This window comes from Anser cygnoides, chromosome 2 (assembly GCF_040182565.1).
Source record: "Anser cygnoides isolate HZ-2024a breed goose chromosome 2, Taihu_goose_T2T_genome, whole genome shotgun sequence".
In the NCBI taxonomy this organism is placed as follows: Eukaryota; Metazoa; Chordata; class Aves; order Anseriformes; family Anatidae; genus Anser; species Anser cygnoides.
In genome coordinates, this window is record NC_089874.1 from 32,837,126 (window position 1) to 32,857,761 (window position 20,636).

The 20,636-nt window shown below is 45.8% G+C and overlaps 1 protein-coding gene and 1 long non-coding RNA gene across 5 annotated transcripts; both read right to left on the reverse strand.

Annotated features, from left to right (window-relative positions):
- Positions 1–8,089: 8,089 nt before the first annotated feature.
- On the reverse strand, positions 8,090–11,553 carry LOC106030148 (uncharacterized). 3 transcript variants are annotated; one of them, XR_001203543.3, is made up of 4 exons: positions 10,836–11,553; positions 10,278–10,407; positions 10,013–10,077; positions 8,090–9,420 (listed from the first exon to the last, which is right to left on the reverse strand). It is a non-coding gene; the product is annotated as an uncharacterized lncRNA (long non-coding RNA). The 3 variants fall into 3 exon arrangements; XR_001203542.3 differs by lacking the exon at positions 10,278–10,407 and having other exon boundaries at positions 8,091–9,420; positions 10,836–11,542; XR_007165033.2 differs by lacking the exon at positions 10,013–10,077 and having other exon boundaries at positions 8,091–9,420; positions 10,836–11,541.
- Positions 11,554–18,591: 7,038 nt separating this feature from the next.
- Positions 18,592–20,508, reverse strand: TWIST1 (twist family bHLH transcription factor 1). Of its 2 annotated transcripts, none has more exons than XM_048068234.2 (2): positions 19,637–20,508; positions 18,592–18,733 (listed from the first exon to the last, which is right to left on the reverse strand). In XM_048068234.2, exon 1 carries the CDS (start codon positions 20,241–20,243, stop codon positions 19,680–19,682), a length of 564 nt encoding a protein of 187 aa, XP_047924191.2. In that variant the 5' UTR covers positions 20,244–20,508; the 3' UTR covers positions 18,592–18,733; positions 19,637–19,679. The 2 variants fall into 2 exon arrangements, with proteins under 2 accessions (XP_047924191.2, XP_013027207.3); XM_013171753.3 differs by having other exon boundaries at positions 18,592–19,105; positions 19,637–20,473.
- Between the last annotated feature and the right edge of the window lie 128 nt (positions 20,509–20,636).

Here is a 20,636-nt window from a genome sequence, read left to right on the forward strand (position 1 = left end):
AGATGAGCTGGTGAAGGATAATGACAAATAAACTAGAGAAGACAAATGCTGTAAAATAGTGGTATTTTGGTTAGATCTCTACTAATTCTCCAGCAATTCTCACTTGATTAATAAGATCATCCTTCACGGCAAATTAGTCCATGGATAGTTTATTAGCATTATAATGTCTCACAGGATTAGGCTGTGTTCACAGCATAACATTTTCCCCTGACTTAACTGGTTGCAGTCCTAAATAGATACATAGAGCTTTCGTTGATACTAAAAAAGAAGTTAATGAGTCTCAGTTGGTTACACATTGATATTTCCTTTCCTATATCAGTGTTTCTTAGGAGCAGCATTTTATATTGCTGGGACTTTACTCTCAGCAGCACAGAATGGGAAGGGTGGAACCAGTTTGGTACTTTCTCAAGATTCCCAGAACCATCTCTTCATCTTCAAATGATCAGAACCAAGCAGCGAAACAGTGGTTTTAATTTTGGAAAAAAAAAAAAAAAAAAAAGGGAATATGAAAAACACTGTCTTATTTTCAGGTCCAAACAAGCTGCTTTTCAGAGACACCTGTCCTAGGTACCATGATGGGTCCAGATTATGGTTCCCAAAATAGTTCAGTTTTCCTCTGGCTGACTGGCAAAGAAAGAGAAGAGGCAAAGCTACAGTTTCACTCTGTCTTTCTCCTCCTCTTCCCCTTATCTGTTTGCTGATAAAGAAGAAGAAAAACTGAAGTATGTAGCAGGCCAGGAGTGTGTTGTACCTAGATCTAAATGCAAAGTAGATTGTGTAAGGAAGTATTTCTTCAGCTGAATAAGAGAAGCACAGAAAATTTGATCTTTTCCTCCTGTCATAGGTCCTCAGACAGAGCAGTGATCGACAATTCTAACTCAATAGGTTTGCTTAAGGTTTGGCCTATCAAAAAGAAATGCCTTTCACAAAGGAAATTAGAGGAATAAATAAGAGTTAAGTATGAAATTCATAATTTGTCATCATTTTGGAGTGTTAAATAATAACAGCATAAGTAAAACCCTGTTAGGTAAGAGTAGAGGTCCATCCGGCTCACACTGTATGTCAAAGACAACAGGACTGTGAGTCTGGCATCCATCTGGCAAATGCCTTGTATTTCTTCAGCACCCACAGCTGTTGAATTAGAGATCTGAGAGGTATGCCACTCCCTAGGTTTCTGTTTATTGATATATTGTCCATGATTTGTTTAATCCTTCTTTGAACCTAGCGATGCTGTTTGTTTCCACAGCTTCCTGTTCCAGAACACTCCAGAAGTCAGGTTAAGTTGTAGTCAATAAAAAATCCCTCATGAAGCTGAAAATATCTCAGGTGGGAAATGACACTGATTTTTTTAATCTTCTTTTGAAAAATAATCATCAGTCCTGCTAGAAACTTAAGGACATGCCTAAATGCAGTACTTGGCACACTTGGTCAGGTACCTTCTGTTGACTGACAGTGGCACTCAGCTGGTGAGAAAAAACAAGGGCAATACTTACATTTGTCTCTGACTGCCCTCCATTAACTTCCATGGATTCATTACATGCCATTCTAACAGTACCCTAGTCCCTAATCTTATAATTTATGACTCTATGATTTGATGATTATTATTATTTCTGCATACATGAGAGCATAGGTATACTAAATATTTTCAACATCCTTTTCTTTCAAACTTTTGTGGTCCAGAAGAATCTGATTTTTTTTTGTTCGTTTCTTTCTTTTTTGAGTGGGCAGTGTTTCTGGTGGGTGGAAGCTTGTGGAGCAAGCAAAGATCAGTGGAACCAATACAAGGTAGAGTAAGGCAAGAGCAAACTCCACCAAGGGATTGCTGATATATTCTTGTGAACAACAAAACAAGAACAAAACTTTAGGAGTGCAAAGCAGCTAATCATTTGGCCAGAAGACCATGTCTATGGCTAGGAGAGCCCACAGACAAAAAGATGTTTTGGGAAGGCTACAGTTAGCCAAGAGCTGTAGAAGTAAAGTTAGCAGTGGCTGTGGGAGGGTTTCATGTGGTTATTCATTCTAATAAATAAACCTGAGTACAAAAGGGGGCTGGAATTTACCCTCAGCAAATTTGTATTTCACTCAGGATGTTGTATTTGGGTGCTACAGAAACGCTTAGTACTCCACCCAGCAACATTCCTCAATGGAGACACCAGCTCCACCAGCTCCACCAGCTCCACCAGCTATGAGGTAAATTAAGGCTGGAGTATCAGATCAGAGTTTCAGCTTTAACTCTCAATTTCCTGGCTTTTTGTGGGTTTTAGGCAGACCCTTAATGTTACTTTAATGTAGGGTTTTTTTGTGGTTTAATATTTCTAAGGGCAGTAAATTATTTCCAGCATATGTAGAAAAGACAAATTTCTCCTGTGGTTAGTGACCACAAAGCAAAACAAGAAACAGAAATACTCAAGAGTAGGATTCTTGAGAAAAGGTTATAGAGCTTTAAGCCTCCCTTTTGATGTCATACACAGAAAAAAGAAAGTTCAGTACGGGACTAATACATGCATGAAGCATAGTAGCAAATAAACACAACCTGTGTCCATCATCTCTGCATACCAGTACAGAGTTTTTTGTCTGCTGTTAGGAGCATGAGCAAACACTTTGAAACAATGCCTCCACTCCCGTATATGCATCCCATAAGAATGAACTGCTGTGGAAAAAATGTGTCCTAACTTGTGGGGAGAAGTCTCCAAACAGGTAAGCAATGAAGAAAATGCTACATCAAAAATCCACTAGTAATTGATTGTTCTTACTTAGCCTTTCTCATGGAGGGGAATGGGAGGTGAGATGATCACTGAAATTGCAGTAGAAATGTTAATGAAGTTGACAAAAGAGAAGTTGTCAGGAGCTTACTGATATTGTCAGATAAAATCCATAAAGTTTAGGAATTCAAAATCTCTGTGGCTGGACAATAGCTAGCTTCATTATCCCGGATTTGTCTCCTTTAGTAACTATTATGTATGCAAGACATGAAAGCACTGGTTACAGCCCTTGTGGGATGGATGTCCACATAGGCATGAGGTCTACTAGACCTGTGAACTCTCTCTTATAGCAGTGACATCTACCACGTGCCATCCTTTCCAGCCATCCCTCTGCAGGTCCCCAGGGCTTGCCTAGCTGACTTGGGGCAGGTGACCTTGGTAGACCTCCTACCTGTGTCTCAAAGCCAGGTTTGTGTAATGAAAAGAAACTATCACAGCTCCAGGGAAGAGCTTATTTTGCTGGGAATAGCACTGTCTCTGTTCCCGTACTTGTGAACATTTGGGAAAGAAGAGTAAGCGTTGAGAAAACAAGATTGTTTTCAGGAGGCAAGATCTTTGGCAGTACTGACAGACAGATATATTGAGAATTATTCATACCAGCTTCGTTCTCAGCACTATTTAAAAACAACAACAACAACAACAACAAAAAACTGGTTGCATCACTCACAGAGCAGATTTCCAAAAGCAATTGTTTGCTTCTGACTTGGGAAAGAGAAGCTTTCTGCTGGCATTGTTTACCTTGCCTGATGCCCAGGGGGACCAAATACACCAGCATTAAATTGCAGTACTGAAAATGAACTTGCTGGTTTCTGTCATAACATTTTCAAGGTGGCTGTGGGAAGGTGCAGAAAAGAATGCCACTAGATCAATGAAGTCTTCAAGGGCAGCTCTGTAGGCTCCTCACTCCATACAGAAGAATTACCATAAATCAGAAGATCAGAATGGAGGAAGAGATTGTTTGCACTGTTCTGTCAGGCTTTCCTTTGGAGTTGATTAAAATAAAGCTGTGTTGTGTGTAAGCAGTTAAGAAAACTGCACACTGCCTTAAGATTGTAATCCTTCTTTTCACAGTACAGATATTCTTGACCTTAACAGTAGTCATGGAAAGAAGAGGTTTAAAAAATAAAAATATGCGTGGAGTCTCAAATAAACACCAGTTCATATCTCTCAGCTGCAGCTTTTGAGAGAAATATTTCTCTGTTAATACAGCTGTGAGATCTATAGTCTGCATTGGAAAAGGCAAACTCACTATATTTGATGATGTTGCAAAATGTCCAGTCTAGAAAGTTACATAAATATTGCTTCATTGAATTATTGAAGATTTCCCAAGAGAAATGACTAGATTAATTAAAAATTAACAGTTAATTTAAAATTAATTTCATGAACGATTAGCTCCAGTGTTGCTAACTGAATCAGACTAGTCATATACTTCTTGTGCTGGAAAGAAGGTAAAGAGGTCACAGTTTCCCTTGCTACATCACAGTTTGCAAAAATTACTCACTTCATGCTATGACTGGAAGACATATTATTACTGGCAGCATCTGGTACAAAATTCACTCCACAAATCCCATTCTACTTTGTGAATCCTTTTCCTCATTTACACTGGAAATCCCTTCTGCCTTTTCAAAAGTCTTCAATTGCTTGCAGACATTAATATATTTTTCTTTTCTTTTCTTTCTTTTCTTTTCTTTCTTTTCTTTTCTTTTCTTTTCTTTTCTTTTCTTTTCTTTTCTTTTCTTTTCTTTTCTTTTCTTTTCTTTTCTTTTCTTTTCTTTTCTTTTCTTTTCTTTTCTTTTCTTTTCTTTTCTTTTCTTTTCTTTTCTTTTCTTTTCTTTTCTTTTCTTTTCTTTTCTTTTCTTTTCTTTTCTTTTCTTTTCTTTTCTTTTCTTTTCTTTTCTTTTCTTTTCTTTTCTTTTCTTTTCTTTTCTTTTCTTTTCTTTTCTTTTCTTTTCTTTTCTTTTCTTTTCTTTTCTTTTCTTTTCTTTTCTTTTCTTTTCTTTTCTTTTTTCTTTTCTTTTTCCTTCCCTTCCCTTCCCTTCCCTTCCCTTCCCTTCCCTTCCCTTCCCTTCCCTTCCCTTCCCTTCCCTTCCCTTCCCTTCCCTTCCCTTCCCTTCCCTTCCCTTCCCTTCCCTTCCCTTTTCCGATTCCTTTTCCGTTTTCCTTTTCCTTTTCTGTTTTTCCGTTTCCTTTTCTGTTTTCCTTTTCCTTTTCTGTTTTTCCGTTTCCTTTTCCGTTTTTCCATTTCCGTTTTTCCATTTCCTTTTTTCCTTTTCTTTTCTTTTCTTTTCTTAAAAAAGTCACACACACAAGAATGACTATGAGCAGTTCTGGGTTCCCAGCTCACACTGAGTAACCACTTACTCCATTAACGGCTCCATTTGCTTTGGTGGGACTATGTGTAGACTGAGATTCTACTCAGTGTGAGTAAAAGTGTCAGTTACCCAGTAACTGTAACATGATTTATTTAATTTTTTTTTATTCCCATTAAAGAATATAAGCATAATAGTCTGTACTTTCTTGGGAACTTTAAGTTATATTTAGCTTACGAGCAATACAGATAAAGGTAACCTTAACAGGGTCTACTTGGTTCGACTGAACTAGATTTTATTTTGGTTTGAGAGAAAAGAAATAATGAAATATTACAAATGTCAGAGGGCAACCATGATTACTATTGCTAATGTAACATTAATTTAGTATATTAATATCTAGTTTACACAGATACTTTAGTGATGGGGAATTAAAAGCAAATATTCAAAATGCCAGTCACACTCTTTTCTGTGGTACACTATGAACTTTTGTTAAGCCTGCCTGGCTTAAGTCATCTTCATGTATTACACCAGTGTTATACGTGATAACCAATAGTGTGGGTGTGTATGTATTCTACAGAGTTGTAATGTGTGCAGCTAAACTACACGGTATGTATAATTTTATACATTGAAATAGAGAATGAAATACCTTGTACATAGATAACAACTTCCATTTGATATTCTCAGAATATTTGGAGGTCAATGAAGTAAACCTCCCATCATGCAGTAAGGTGTGCAAGTATTACTAATTCCTAAGAACTTGGTAACATCCTGTAGGAACTACAGAAAATGATAAGTTGGACTACCTCATTTTCCTGTTAAATGTTAAGTGTTTGCTCTTATAGAGCATAAAACATATATAACCTTATGGCAGAGTATAATGATAGCATTGGCATTCATCTGGCATGCCTGCATTACTCAGCAATGGTGCAGCTGTACATGAATAAGGTAAAATTTCATAAATTAATAAATCCTTTAAGGTACACTCTAGTACCAGACAAATTTAGAGTGGGAGAAAGGAGGTGTTTAAAAAGCATGGAAAAAAACTAAAATGTAAAGTTAATTCTTTATACATAAGAGACTAAAAAAACCCTTATAAAGCCAAAATGTTCTACTTGCCCCACTTCCAACTACACAGGTCTTCATGGAACAGAAAGTTGAGAGTCAAGTTGGAAGTGATTGTTCTTCTGTCCTCGGCTCTGGTGAGGCCGCACCTCGAGTACTGTGTTCAGTTTTGGGCCCCTCAGTACCAGAAGGACATCAAGGTGCTGCCCCATGTCCAGAGAAATGCAACAAAGCTGGTGAAGGGTCTGGGACACAAGTCCTATGAGGAGCGGCTGAGTGAATAGGAGTTGTTTAGTCTGGAGAAGAGGAGGCTCAAGGGAGACCTTATTGCTCTCTACAGGTACCTGAAAGGAAGTTGTAATGGACTAGGGTTTGGTCTCGTCTGTCAAGCAATAAACAATAGGACAAGAGGGAATGACCTCAAGTTGCATCATGGGAGGTTTAGGTTGGATGTTAGGGAAAACTTCTTCACTGCAAGGGTTGTGAGCCATTGGAAAAGGCTGCCCAGGGAAGTAGTTGAGTCGCCATCCCTGGAGGAATTCAAAAGACATGTAGATGTGGTGCTTAGGGACATGGTTTAGTGGTAGACTTGGCAGTGCTAGGTTAATGGTTGGACTTGATGAACTTAGAGATCTTTTCCAGCCTAAATAATTCTATGATTCAATAACCAGACAATTGCCAATGTCCTTTGCAGATAGACATCACTGACTACCTGCTATTAAGTACCTACCAGTGCTAGAAATAAGAGGTGTATTTGGACAAAAAATACATTTTTTTTTTACTCTCATCTGACTTAAAGCTACATCTGCTTCAGAATTATTTTTTAGACTTTAGCTTCAAGCACTGTTTTGTATCAGGATAGAAGAAAAAAAGGAAAGCAGCGGCAGAAAAGAATTTATTTCACAAGTAAAGGTGGGAATAAGTTATCCTAGAGAAAACATTGGTGAGCAGCTTGTTGGTGAGACTATTCAAGAGGGTGAAAAAAGTCTGAGTGCTTAAATGTATAAATATGTTTGAGTTAGATAGACAAATAGGGTATAATTTGCATGTATATTGGTTTAGGTACCTTATACATATTTATTCTTAATTAAAATAATGAAAGTGATGACATGGATGTGTGTTTTTATTTCAGCAGATTCTGGTATCTATCTTCTGAAACAGTGATCTCACATTTGAAGCTGTCACTGTCAAGAGATGGACTGATGGCAAGTCGTGCTAGAGGAGTCACATTTGACAATAGCAGAAAGGACTTCTCAGACTGTTCCATGTCAGTGTCCTGCATCCAGCAGATTCAGTTTCTCTTTATCTAACACCTAGTTTGGGATATGCTAAAATAACTCATTAGCAGCCTGCTCCATCAGCCCCAAGAAATGCATTGAAGGACTCCCACAGAGTTGATCCCATTAGAGCAGGCCCTACGAGGAGCATTCCTTTCCTTGATGTTACCAGTGAATGTTATATTGAAGTTATTTTTAACTTTAGAATTTGGGATTTCCCTTCTGTTTCTGCAGGAAAATATTTGGGATTTTTTTACTCTCTTCCCATACTCACATATACAAAGGGAGATAACTCTTTTCAGACAGCAAGAATCTTACTGATAGAAGTATTCTTTTTCCTGTTGACCATATAAATAAATGATAAACACATGTTGTTCTTGCATATAGAAGTTCACCATTACACTATCATTAAGTGGGGCACAGGTAATCACTCCCTGGTCACTGACCTGTTTATATACTACTTTTAGAAACTGCCAGGATTAATTACAGCTTCAGCAGCTTGTGTTGCCTTTGGAGGGTTGGGGGACGTGACACCACACAGCAGTCTTGACTAGCAAATATGAAAATATGTTGCAATTTTCCTCCCAATACTAATGCACAGCATCACATTTTTGGTCTTGTAAGTGCTCCCATATGGTACAGAAATAATTAAATTTTTATTGACTTTTTGGCCTGGCTCCTAAAGATGAATATCCTTCAGATGCTACACATTTGATAGGTTTGAAGTCTGGGGACGTTTCTTTTCATTCCATGGAAAATATGCATGCAGCAGGACAAAGGCAATCTTTGAGTCTTTTGATATGGTTGTCCAATATAGGATAGGAGAATGGAGCAAGGTTGCCTTTCTTTAAAAGACCAGACTGCCAAAGTGTCAGTCTTTCTGCTGTCTTATGATTAGGTTCAGAGCAACAGGATCAGTTCTGCATAAAACAATAAAAAATGGATTTGACCCATTGTCATCTACAGGAATCAGATATATCTGTAAATTGAAATAATGTGGATGTAAGTAGAAGGTTCTATTTTCCCCTTTCCATTAACCTTACACACAAGTAGCAAGTCCTGTCCCCCCTTCTCATTTATTTTTCCTCTTTCACTCTCCTTCCTTCCTTCTTTCTCCTTCTCCTTCCCCCCTCCCTCCCTCTCTCCCTCCACCCCTTCCTTTTGTTGTTTTTATTCCATATGGCATAATTTGATCACAGCAATAAAGAATCTTAGAAAATCAGCCTTGCTGGATGACACTGACATTCTGTCGAGGAGGTGATTAGATACCAGTTAGCTCTTGTTGCAATGCTAACTGTAACATGATGATGTTCTTCTCCCTTCAAAGTACTATCCAAGCTCAATGTTAGTTGTTTTTGCTGATGCATTCAATTTGGGAGGAGTACTATTTCAATTTCAGATGGAAAACTCGCTATGTTTCTTAGTGAGATCAAACATCAGAGTTCACCTGCCAAGAAATGCAAGGAAGAAGTCACCACATAGTGAATTTTGATCTATTTTTGTTTTTATTTCCTGCTGTTCATGAGAACCAGGAATGCAGATCAGGCTCCACCATCCATTGCGAGGCATGCATTAGCAAGGCTTCCGCTACTTCTTGGAGAGCACCCATCCCCTTGCAGTTGTTGGCCAAATCTTTTGTTCTCTGTGGGCCATTGGTAATTTATCTGTGACTCATCTCTGGCAAGGGAATCCCAAGCCTGTTGGAGTAGCCTGGGAGAGTTCACAGTGATTGATGTGCTCCGAAGATGAGTGCCCCTCTGTTTTCCTGTCTCAAATTCTCACTCCATAGTTGCCCTCTATCCAGAGAAATCTCTGTAAAGCCTTGTAGTAAAACAGTCTCCAGAGACTCAGCTGGCCAAATGACAAACAGGGCAGAGGAAGGTTGACAACCTGACTGAAGTGCCATGTGAATTAATCTGAAGGAAAGATTTGGATGGAGAAGTGGGGCTATGCGTTCTTTCAGATGGGTAGGGCAGGTTCAGCGTTGCGTGGCAGTGAACAGCCTGGATGCTGGAAGGAAGTAGAAACCATTGTAGAAACCTTTTGATCCGCTGGCAAATCTCATAAAAAAAGTTTCTTACTGGGCTTGCATCCCATCCTATTACCCCAGAGCAGCTGCTTTCAAGAGCAGGCATAAACTCACCCTGGCTATTGCAAGCACGTTTTCTGCAAGGTGAAAAGTTTGGCATCTGGAAATGTCAGAAAGGAGCCTTTTGCCATAAATCACACCGAAAAGCACTCCAATCTGACAAGTGTCTTGAGACCACTTATAGGTTCACCCCTAAATTCCAATATCAAAGAGCAGCCCCTCAAGCTGTAAACTCTTCTAATATACCAAGTCTGACATGCAAAGAAGATTCATTAGTGGGGGAGTTGAACGGAGGGACTGTCCCTGCCACCCCAGGGTGCACAGACAGGGCAGGCACACACAGAGCCACAGGAACTCCCTGACTCCAGTGCTCTGCTCCAGGAGCGAAAGGGCTTTGCCTTCACTTGACTGCTAAACCCATATCCTCTTCCCCTTTTCCCTTCCACCACTCCCTTTCACTAGCATCAGAGCCCCAGAGGGCAGAGCCAGGAGCTCCTGGACATGAATCCTCACCTCTGCCCCCTCGGCTGTCCTGGGGCTGAGCCGAGCACAGATAATCAGACATCTCATACTTCATTCTGAAGGATAAGGATAACGATTTTTGTCACTATTTCCTTAGCACACGGCATTTCTTCTCTCACCAGAAAAGAAAAAGCTGTGACACCTCTGCCCTCGGGATAGTCACCAGTGGTCGTGAACCCCCAGTATTTTTTTTCCTGCTGAAACGCTTCCATGAATAAAACAGGCCTCCATAAAACAGCAGGAAAACCCCACTCACAGGGAGACTCCTCGAAGGCAGTGGGAATGGAGGAGAGTGTCCGAAAGGTGGGGATAGGCAGCTGCCCCCCGCTTGCTCACGCAGACAGCTGTCTCTGCCCGGCCCGCTTCTCCTGGTGATTTATGAAGCCCTTTGATCAGAAGCGAGTTTTAATTGCCTGAACTGCAGAATCTGACACGTGCTTCATCAAGTCAAACGCTGAGCCTCTTCCCCATGCCCCGCTCCTCTCTCCTTGGATTCAATCCCGGCAGGATTTTAGGAACCCATCAACCCCCTAACCCCATCCTGCAAGCTAACTGCCCACCGGCTCAATATCCAACAGAGGGGAAGGAAGGAGCAAACAAGAAAGACCCCCCCTCTAAACCCTTCAGTGCCCGAAGCCCCCGCCGGGCTCCCAGCCCACCCACCCCCATCCCTCAAGGAGCGGCCCCGGGGAGGGGCAGGGCGGGGGCTCCCCCCTGCTGCGGCCCCGGGGCCCTCCGGGAGGGGAGGACCCTGGGTACCCCCTCGCCGCCGGAGCCGGTGCCGGTGCCCCGCGGGGAGCGGGTATCGCCTTACCGCCGGGCAGGCAGGAGAAAGGCGAGTGTCAGGCGCTGTCAGGTATTAGTAGGACTATTTTTCCCCATTAAAAGCATGCCTGTGAGCAAAAGGGGGTTTCTTTCATGTTCTCCCCCACTAATACTCCGGCAGAACTCCTGAAACGCAGGAATTTCCAAAATCAAAGGCATAATCGTTGTCCTTCTGTCCGTTTCCCCTCTCTGCCACACACGCTACGCTCCAAACCGCTTTAACTGTCATTATCCTCAGCACAGATGCCTGTTTAAATTCTTGATTCAAGCCGGAGGACATTTAATAGCTGACTGGATTAAATATTGCAGACTCCAGCCCAGAATCTCTTTGAAAATACAGGTCGAAGACTATGCCTAAATTCGCTGGATGAAAACTGATCTATGATATATGTTTTAAGTTCAGATCTGAGGAAGGGGGAAGGGAGTCTGTTCTGGATCTGGTTTATATTGGTGCAAAAACCTTGAAGTTGAAAGGTGTTCCAGGATGCTTGGAGAGGGAGAAGGAGAGAGAAAGTGAGAGGGTGGAAAAGAGGGGAGGGAGGAGAGAGAAGGAGAGAGAGCAGAGAGGGAGAGAGAGAAAGAACAGGAAAGAGACAAAATAAATAAAAGAAATAAAAGAAAAAAATAAAAGAAAGAAAAGAAAGGGAAAGAAAGAAAAAGAAAAATGACAGAGAGACAGAGAGAAAGGAAAGAAAGAAGGAAAGAAAGGACAGAAAAAGAAAGAAAGAAAGAAAGAAAGAAAGAAAGAAAGAAAGAAAGAAAGAAAGAAAGAGAAAGAAGAAAGAAAGAAAGAAAGAAAGAAAGAAAGAAAGAAAGAAAGAAAGAAAGAAAGAAAGAAAGAAAGAAAGAAAGAAAGAAAGAAAGAAAGAAAGAAAAAGAAAGAAAGAAAATGAAAGAAAAGAAAAAAAGAAAATTAATTAGCTAGTCTTTCTACGTGGGAAATTGATATATTTTCCATCGCAAGTAATTAAATATGAAATTCAGCAAAGCACTTTGAAAGTGCTGAGGTTCATGGAGGAATTAGCCGCCTGTTTGAAATTAACACTAATTTGGCTTCGACATCAACAACCCCTCCGTAGACAGCATCTCACTCAGTCACTAAACATGTTTGATAGCTCCAGGGTTCAGAAGCGAGTGTGTGTGCGTGCGTGCATACGTTTGTGCGTGTCTGTGTGTCCGGAACATGTACACTTTCACACGCGAAGAAAAGCCATACTCCTTCTCAAATTCTGAAACAAATGTAGAAACCATTCTCCCGTATTTTTCTATGTTACATTATAGACTGCAGAACAAATCGGCTTTTGCTGAAAATTGTGCTATCAGCTGAGTCCATCATTTCTCACATTGATGGGTAAGAAAGGAAAAAAGGAACTCCACAGTTAGTCTTTTATTTAAAACAACAACAACAACAAACTTATATTTGCATTCACTTTAAAAGTCTTTACAAGCTCATGTGTTTGGAACTCAAAGAGAATAAATCTAGATTAAGAATCCCTAGGGATTTTTAGACTGATGCTGTAGACTACGGGTAGCACCTCAATCTAGTTATCCGCATTATATAAGCCTGCATTGTCATTCTCAAAACTAATGTGCGTAATGTCAGCCCTTTTGCCTTTGAAAACATTTGCATTAAAATAAAATAAAATAAAAAATAATTTTAAAAAATCTGAATTAATTTCTGTCTGGCGTAGTTCAGTGAGAACTTGTGTATTATTTAAAGCAGATACCTGTTATAAAAGCCTCCACCACCGTTCAGAATTAAATATGAAAACGTAGCTAGACACCCGCTTGTATAAATACACTTGCACAAACAAGCAGGGCATATTTGCAGCTCATGGAAATGCCTTGTGAGCAAACCGCCCAGAGCCCAGGCAGGTGCCTGCAGAAGTCAGAGACCCCCCCAGCCTTCTCCCCGCTCCAGCCAGGGTCCTTTTCTTGGCGGTGGCTGCGTCTGGGTGCCCCGAGCTGCCTGCAGGCTGGTGGTTTTGCAGGGGCACTGCCCCCCTACCTGCCGCCCTGCAGTGACAACGGTAACCGCGGGCACCGCCGAGCATTCAAACTGCAATGCCAGGGGACCTCCGGGGCTATAGCGGTAACCGTACGCAGAGGACAGAAGGGCTGAGCGAGCCCCGCTGAGGACAGCTTCTCGGCTCCCGGAGAGCCGCGGCGCTGCCGCTCCCCGTGCCCTGATCCCCGATCCCTGCGCCCCGCTCCGGGTGCGGGGCCGGGAGCACGGGCAGAGCCGGAGGGGCTCGGGGCTGCCGGCCCAGGCTCGCCTTCACTGCTCTGAGCAGTCGCTACCCGCCTTCAAAAAGAAAGCAATTGATTAGTCTCAGTTTCTCCTCCCAGCAGAGATCCGATACTTTCCGTGGGATCAAACGGCCCCGAGACTAAAGGAGGGGGGTCGATGGACAGGAAAGAAGGAAAGGGGTGGGGGGGGCAGAAGAAGAAGAAAAGGGAGAGAGAAATAAAGAGAGGGGGGAAAGAAAGAGAGAAAGAGAGAGAGAGAAAGAGAGAGAGAGAGAAAGAAAGAAAAAGAAAAAGAAAGAAAGAAAGAAAGAAAGAAAGAAAGAAAGAAAGAAAGAAAGAAAGAAAGAAAGAAAGAAAGAAAGAAAGAAAGAAAGAAAGAAAGAAAGAAAGAAAGAAAGAAAGAAAGAAAGAAAGAAAAAGAAAAGAAAGAAAGAAAGAGAGAAAGAAAGAAAGAAAGAAAGAAAGAAAGAAAGAAAGAAAGAAAGAAAGAAAGAGAAAGAAAGAAAGAAAGAAAGAAAGAAAGAAAGAAAGAAAGAAAGAAAGAAAGAAAGAAAGAAAGAAAGAAAGAAAGAAAGAAAGAAAGAAAAGAAAGAAAGAAAGAAAGAAAGAAAGAAAGAAAGAAAGAAAGAAAGAAAGAAAGAAAGAAAGAAAGAAAGAAAGAAAGAAAGAAAGAAAGAAAGAAAGAAAGAAAGAAAGAAAGAAAGAAAGAAAGAAAGAAAGAAAGAAAGAAGAGAGCAGGATGAAGGAAGGAAGGAAGGAAGGAAGGAAGGAAGGAAGGAAGGAAGGAAGGAAGGAAGGAAGGAAGGAAGGAAGGAAGGAAGGAAGGAAGGAAGGAAGGATGGAAGGAAGGAAGGAAGGAAGGAAGGAAGGATCGAACATGTGCGTTTCCTTTTCAACAAACAAACAAGCAATTAAAAATGTCGATCTAAACAGAACCCACATACTCTGCATATATGCATAAATACATGCATATATAAAACGGCATGAGAGATTTATGCTTGATTTTCTGCGAGCCCTTCTCTTCCCAGTATTTATAAGGCGGGGCTCCATTTGCAAGTTGTACATCTGTTCCCTTCACGTGACATTTTCATAAAAGCTCTAACATCTGGTCAAAATAAACCTCCTTCAGGTACCTGCTTAACTTTTCACATGTCAAAATCCCTTCCCCTCTGAAGCTCCCCTTTCCCCCACGGCTGCGGCGGTGTGGATTGCTCCTCTTTTGACTGCTTGTTTAAGGACTCTGCCTCGTCCGTCCCAAACAGAACAAAGCAACCCCAAACGTGAGGGGGCGACCCCGACCCCGATCTGAGAGCATCCTCACACCCCCACCTCCCCGTCCCAGCTCCAGGTTTCCCCGCATTTGTAGGGCACAGCCAGTCACTGTCCCACCGCAACATTGCGCGTCGGGATTTCTGCGTTGCAGCGGGCAGGATTTGCAGCGGACCCTAAGTAAAGCCGCAGTCTTGCTCGAGCTGAGACTTTGCACGAACACTGGTAAAGCCGGATGATGAGCCCTTAATTGTCCAAACCCGATTCCGTTATTATTTCAGCTCTTATAAGCTGCTACTGTTATCATTAAAGTAGTGTTGTTTTCCGTGTCAGGATAATTTTGGAGTGAAACGCGTCCTCTGTTGCCCGTGTGCATATAGGGCACAAGAAAATTTTCCTAAAGTTCCTGTAAATTGAATGCCACCTCCTTGTGAAAGTAGCGGGGACGTAGCGGCTACCCCTGGCAAGAAGGCTACCTAAATAGCAGGGACTGGAGGCTCCTAAACGGGCAGAGACCGGGCATTACTGGGAGGACGGCGGCGTTTCTCCCGACCTGAATATTTTGTTTTGTTATGCTTTTTGTTTTGCGTTTTGCTTCGCATTTTTAGACTGGTGTTATCGTCATCGTTACGTTTCCGGAGCTTTATTGTCCCCGCTCTGTGAAGCCCGCAATCTCGATCACTTGGTCTTTATAAATGGCCGGCTGTTTGCTTTAAAAAAAAAGAAAAGGGGGACTTTTGTACAAGTGATTTTAACCTGCTCCACCTTCAAGTGACCTGCCAAATGCTCCTTCTTATTTTATAGACATCTGGGAATTCCATACATGCCTTAAACTCCAATTACACACCTTCTTCAAAGGACACGTGCTTTGATTTGCCAAGAACATTAAGTGGACTGAAGCCGAAAGAAGCTGGTGCAGAAGTTAATGTAAAATACATCCTGTGCCATGTTTACTGCGGGCAGGTTATGTTGTGCAGCAAATAAAACAAGTCCCGGTGGCGTGCGGGTGCCTGCGCCTCGATTTGCGGCTTAGCCACCCGGATCCCCTGGCGGGGCGGCCCGTGCTCTCCCTCTCCAGCACCCGAAGATGCCAATTTTCGGCGGGGCAGGTGAAGGCAGCGCCGTGCGAGCGGGGCAGCGGTAGCCCCCGAGCTGGGGGGAGTCGAACAGGGGGCTCCGGGGGAGTTCTGGCTCCGGGAGAGGAGCCCCTTCCCCGGCAGCCGCTCCCGGGGGCGCCGACCCCGCCGTGGCCGGCCGCGGGCGGCAGGTGCCCGCCGCAGGTGAGCCCCTCTCCCCCGGCTCTTCCCCTGGCGTTTCCGTGATTTTCGTTCCTCCCCCACCCCCTCCTCTCCCCTACCCTCCCCACAGCGCGTTTTGTTTGTTTTGCTTAAAATTACAGATGCAGGGCAAACCGCCTGACATCATGCGAGAGGGGGACAAGCGCGCACTTTGAAGGGCTCCTGGGCAGGACTTCAAGTGAAATCATACGCCTGGGAGGAACCCGATACCGGCCTGGAGAAAGCAGCGGGGCGGCCCCTGCCAAACCGAGGAATGTGCGAGGACCCGCGGCCGGCGCCCCCCGCCCGCCGCCCCGCAGGATGCGCAGCGCCCAGCACCCGCCGCGACCCCGCTCCGCCGAGCTCCGCCGGGCTCCGCACCCGCGCAAGGGCCGCGGTTGGGGTCCGCTGGCTCCGGTGGAGCGGCCGGGGCCGTGTTGGGGCGGCGAAGGAGCTGCCTGGCCCCGCGTTTCTTCTCCGAGCGGGTTTCATTAGTCGCGGGGAACCGGGGCAGGCTGATGCCTCGGAGGAAGAAGTAAAATCAATCAGGGCTTCCACGGGCAGAGTTCGTTTTCTGATTGCAAGAGGGTTTAAAATTCCCAGAAGACAAATTAATATACATATATTTTTTCCCTTCGGTAAGCCCGACTCTGACTTAATCGCTTTTGGCTTAAGCCCTGGGAGCACCGGGCCTCCGCAGTGCCCAGTCCCAACCTCGGAAAGGTCACGTTCGTATTTTTAAATCAGGATTATCTCCTCTTTATGATTTTTTAATGAAGCCGAGGTAGCTTTTCGCAGCCGGGAAGGTGCAGCGGCCGCGGGGCTGCTCGGGGAGGGCTGCGGCGCCCGCGGTCACCAGGCTGGGGGGACCCAGAGATGGGGCGGGGAGACCCGCATGGGGCCCACGGGCAGGAACTGGGCCATTTTCTCACCCGGGTGTTTCAGCTGGCCGGTGAGGGCGAGCACAGGCTGGGCCAGAAGCGCTGGTTGCGACAGAGTCAATCAGGTTTGAGTTCACCAAGCGGAGTTGCTCGGGACTTCTCGGCCCGCTTCGAAGGGCGAGCGGAGCTGGGCCCGTGGCTTTTAAAACGCGCTTGATTCCTCCGATATATTTCGCAGGTATCCCCGTCCCCAAAACGCGCCTTCCCCTCAACATCGAGCAGCTCACCTCGTTTCTTCCCCGACCTCTTTCCCTCCAAGCCGTGCAGCCATCCCCCCCTCTCCCCGGTGCGATTTGTCCCCCCAAAAGGAACAACCGAAACCAGGCCACCCCTTAGCATTCCCCAAACCCAGAGTCGGCTCCCCCCTGCCCCTTGCTCTTGTTGCAGCCGGATTCCCGCGGACAAGGCATTACCTCCTGCTCGGCAGCCGGGGCGCAGCTCAGCGGGGTTTTTCGGGAGGCGCTGAGCGAGGGGCAGCGGGGGCCGGGGCGGCGGGGAGGGCAGCGCCCCCCCGGGGGCTCGCTCCGCTTCCCCTCTTCTCCGGCGTGGAGGGCCGCGACCACCAGGGTCCCCATCCAATTTCCAAGTCCTCGCTAATCCGGCAGTGCAAACAAGCGCTGCGGGCTCTCTACTGTAAACATTGCGCACTGGCCTAAAATATGCACGATATTAAATTCATAATACCGTTATGTCAGCAATAGGCGGTAATATGGGGATATGGAAACAAAAACACGCAGGCAATAAAGTCAACTCAACCTGGGCTATGCAAACAGGCTCTGTTTTGCAAAAACACCCCATCCTATTTACCCTAGACACTGGCTGAAGTCCGGCGGCAGAGGTCCTGGCACCGCGGGGACTCTGCTCAGCCCCCGGGGCCTGGCGCCCCTGTGCACCCGCGGAGCCTCCGCAGGCGCGGAGGGGCAGGAGGCACGGGGAGCCGGCACGGAGGGGCTGCGAGGAGAGGGGATGAGCAAGTGACAGCAGAAACTGAATCAGCTGTCCTGTTTAAAGGTCAGGGGTGGGATTTTTTTATTATTATTATTATTATTTTTTTTTTTTTTGGTTGGAGCAACTTCCCTTTTCACCTTCCTCCCGAGCCCTCAGATCTGGAGGTTTCCTCTCTCTTACAACGGGGGTCTCGCCGTATGCTGGGACCCCGCGGAAGGTATGGTGAGAAGAAAGAGAGGCAACATGCGCCCTGCGTGCAGAAAAGGAGAAGAGGGCGGGTTAGAGTATCCTCCGTGCTTCGCACAACGCATATGCGATAGCTGGTCTATATATTATATAAAACCCTGGAGAGCAGAGCAGTCAAACATCACTTCCACCGGAAAACCCCACTCGCTAGACACTTCCCTGTTTCAGACTCGCTTTCTCTCTCTTTGCCTGTGGCTGGCCGAATCCCTGTTTAAAACCGATGCCTCTTCTTAAGGGTTATCAGCAAAAACGCCGGGGGCCGAGGGCCGGGGAGCTCGGCTCCCTCAGCAATGGGCGTGGATGGTATAGGGCGAGAGGGACAGACAGCCAGGAGAGACGGACAGACAGCCAGGAGAGAGGGACAGAGGAGGGAGGACACCGTGCCCCCAAGTCCAGCGAGCCCCAGCGCAGAATAATAAAGCTGTCTCAATAAATAACGTGCCTGTGTCTGTCAGTAGCGAGTTTATTTGCGTTTTTCGCCTGGTTTGTTTGTACTAGTGCCCCCTCTCTCTTGGGTGTCTTTACAGCTCAACAAGCAGGTATTTATCTCCAGTTCCAACCTCGAGTTCTCAGAGAGACCAAACTTTAAGGTTATTAAAATTTCAATCATATTTATTTATTGCAGAAAAATAATATACAATGATATTTACAAAACAATCATAAAAATAGGAATGCATTTAGACACCGGATCTATTTGCATTTTAACATGGGTCATCAATAAATAAATAAAATGTTTATTTTTTTCTCAGAGGAAAAATAATAATAATAAAAAAGTTAGGAACCGGGTATATAACAGCTTGAGCCCAGCTTATTCCCCCTAAAAAAAAAAAAAAAAAAAAAAAAAAAGGTTTTCATCTCTACAGGGATATTTTTGGTTGGTTGGTTGGTTTCATTCAAGAATGAAGAAAGTCCACAATAATGTATTTCCTTTCATCAGTGGCTCATAGGCACGACCTCTTGGGAATGCATGCAAAAAAAAAAAAAAAAAAGCAAATTAAAAAAAAGGAGATAAATTCCAACATTCTTCGTCAAAATTAAAAAAAAAAAATAAAATCGAACGAGTCAGACTTCTATCAGAATGCAGAGATGTGTGGATTGTACCGACGCCCAACGTGCAGTCACTGTCCAAAGCCCTTGTCTCTTTCTCTTTCCTTAAGTGCTCCCCACGCCCTGCTTTCAATTTGGATATTGCTCTTCTAATTTCCAAGAAATCCTTGGTACAATTTTTTTTTTTTTTAGACAAGAACAACAACAACAACAACAAAAAAGGTATCCAACTTCAGAGTCTCTAGATTGTCCATTTTCTCCTTCTGTGGGAACAATGTCATCTGCAAAAACCCAGAGAGGGCGGAAAACTCGTTACTGACATGCAAGACAGACCCAGCAGTACCTCCGCCGGCCTGGCTCCGTGAACACTCGCTCTGTGCTCGGCAGAAGGAGGGCGAAGAGGGTGTCCCCGCCGGGGTGACACTCCCGGGGAGCCGGGCCCCGGATTCCCTTCGAAACACGGGCCGAGAAGCGGCTCGGCAAGCCCCGCCGGCTCCGTCCGCAGCGGTTGGTGAGGAAGGGACCTCTCCAGGCCGGCCCCATCCGGCCCCACACCCGCGACCGCAGCCCACCCCCGCCGGCAGCGCCCCGACACGCGTGGGCCCCGCGGAGCGCCCCGGGGACGGGCCGCGGGTGGGTGGGGGGGACTTGGGGATTGCGGAGGGCATCTCCTCGGCTCCAGCGGCCCTGCTTCCAGCCGGCCTGGAAGCCAGGAGTGGAGGTTCAAGATCTCGCCACTCGTGGCCGGCCCACGGCGCAGCCCCCCCCCCCCCCTCCTCCAAATCCCCCCGTTTTCGGGGTCCCTGCCTTACCTAGGGCTCCTGCTGGGGGGATGCGGGTGGGGGACGCCGCCTGCTAGTGGGATGCGGACATGGACCAGGCGCCCTCCATCCTCCACACCGAGAAGGCGTAGCTGAGCCGCTCGTGGGCCACATAGCTGCAGCTTGCCATCTTGGAGTCCAGCTCGTCGCTCTGTAGGACCTGGTAGAGGAAGTCGATGTACCTGGCCGCCAGCTTGAGGGTCTGGATCTTGCTCAGCTTGTCCGAGGGCAGCGTGGGGATGATCTTCCGCAGGGCGGCGAACGCCTCGTTCAGCGACTGCGTGCGCTGCCGCTCCCGCACGTTGGCCATGACCCGCTGGGTCTGCAGCTCCTCGTACGACTGGGGGCTGCCGCCGCCGCTGCTGCTGCCGCCGCCGCCCCCGCCGCCCCCGGCCGCCCCGCACTTCTTGCCCCGCTTGCCTTGCGCCGGGCTGCACGGCTCGTCCGCGGCCCCGACGGCGCTGCGGCGGCTGGAGCGCCGCTTGCGCCCCCCTCTCTTGGCGTTGGGCAGCTGCTGCCGGTCCGGCTCCTCTTCGCTGTTGCTCAAGCTGTCGTCGGCGGGGGAGACTGGCGAGTTCGACTCGTCCTGCTGCATCATCTCTGGGGGGGAGACGCGAGAAGCGGGCCGGGAAGGGGGGGGAGGGCAGGGAGGAGAGGGGGGCACCTAACCCGCCAGCTCCCCCTTGGTCGGCTGCTTCGCTGGCCTGCGAGGAGAAGGAGGAGGAGGGAGGGAGGGAGGACCTCACTTTGGGGGGAGGGGGAATGGCATCGGGATCCAAGAGAAAAAAAAAAAAAAAAAAAAAACACGCCAACCAAAAAATTAAAAAAAAAAATCAAAAAATCCCTCCCGATCCCTCCTTGGAGCCGCTTCGAGGTGTCTGGGATTGGGAGAAAGTTGAAGACTTGGAGGTTCTTATAGCTCCTGCTGGCGGAAAGTTTGGGGGCAGCAGTGTCATTGGCCTGACGTGGAGAGGAGGGACTTTTGCTGAGT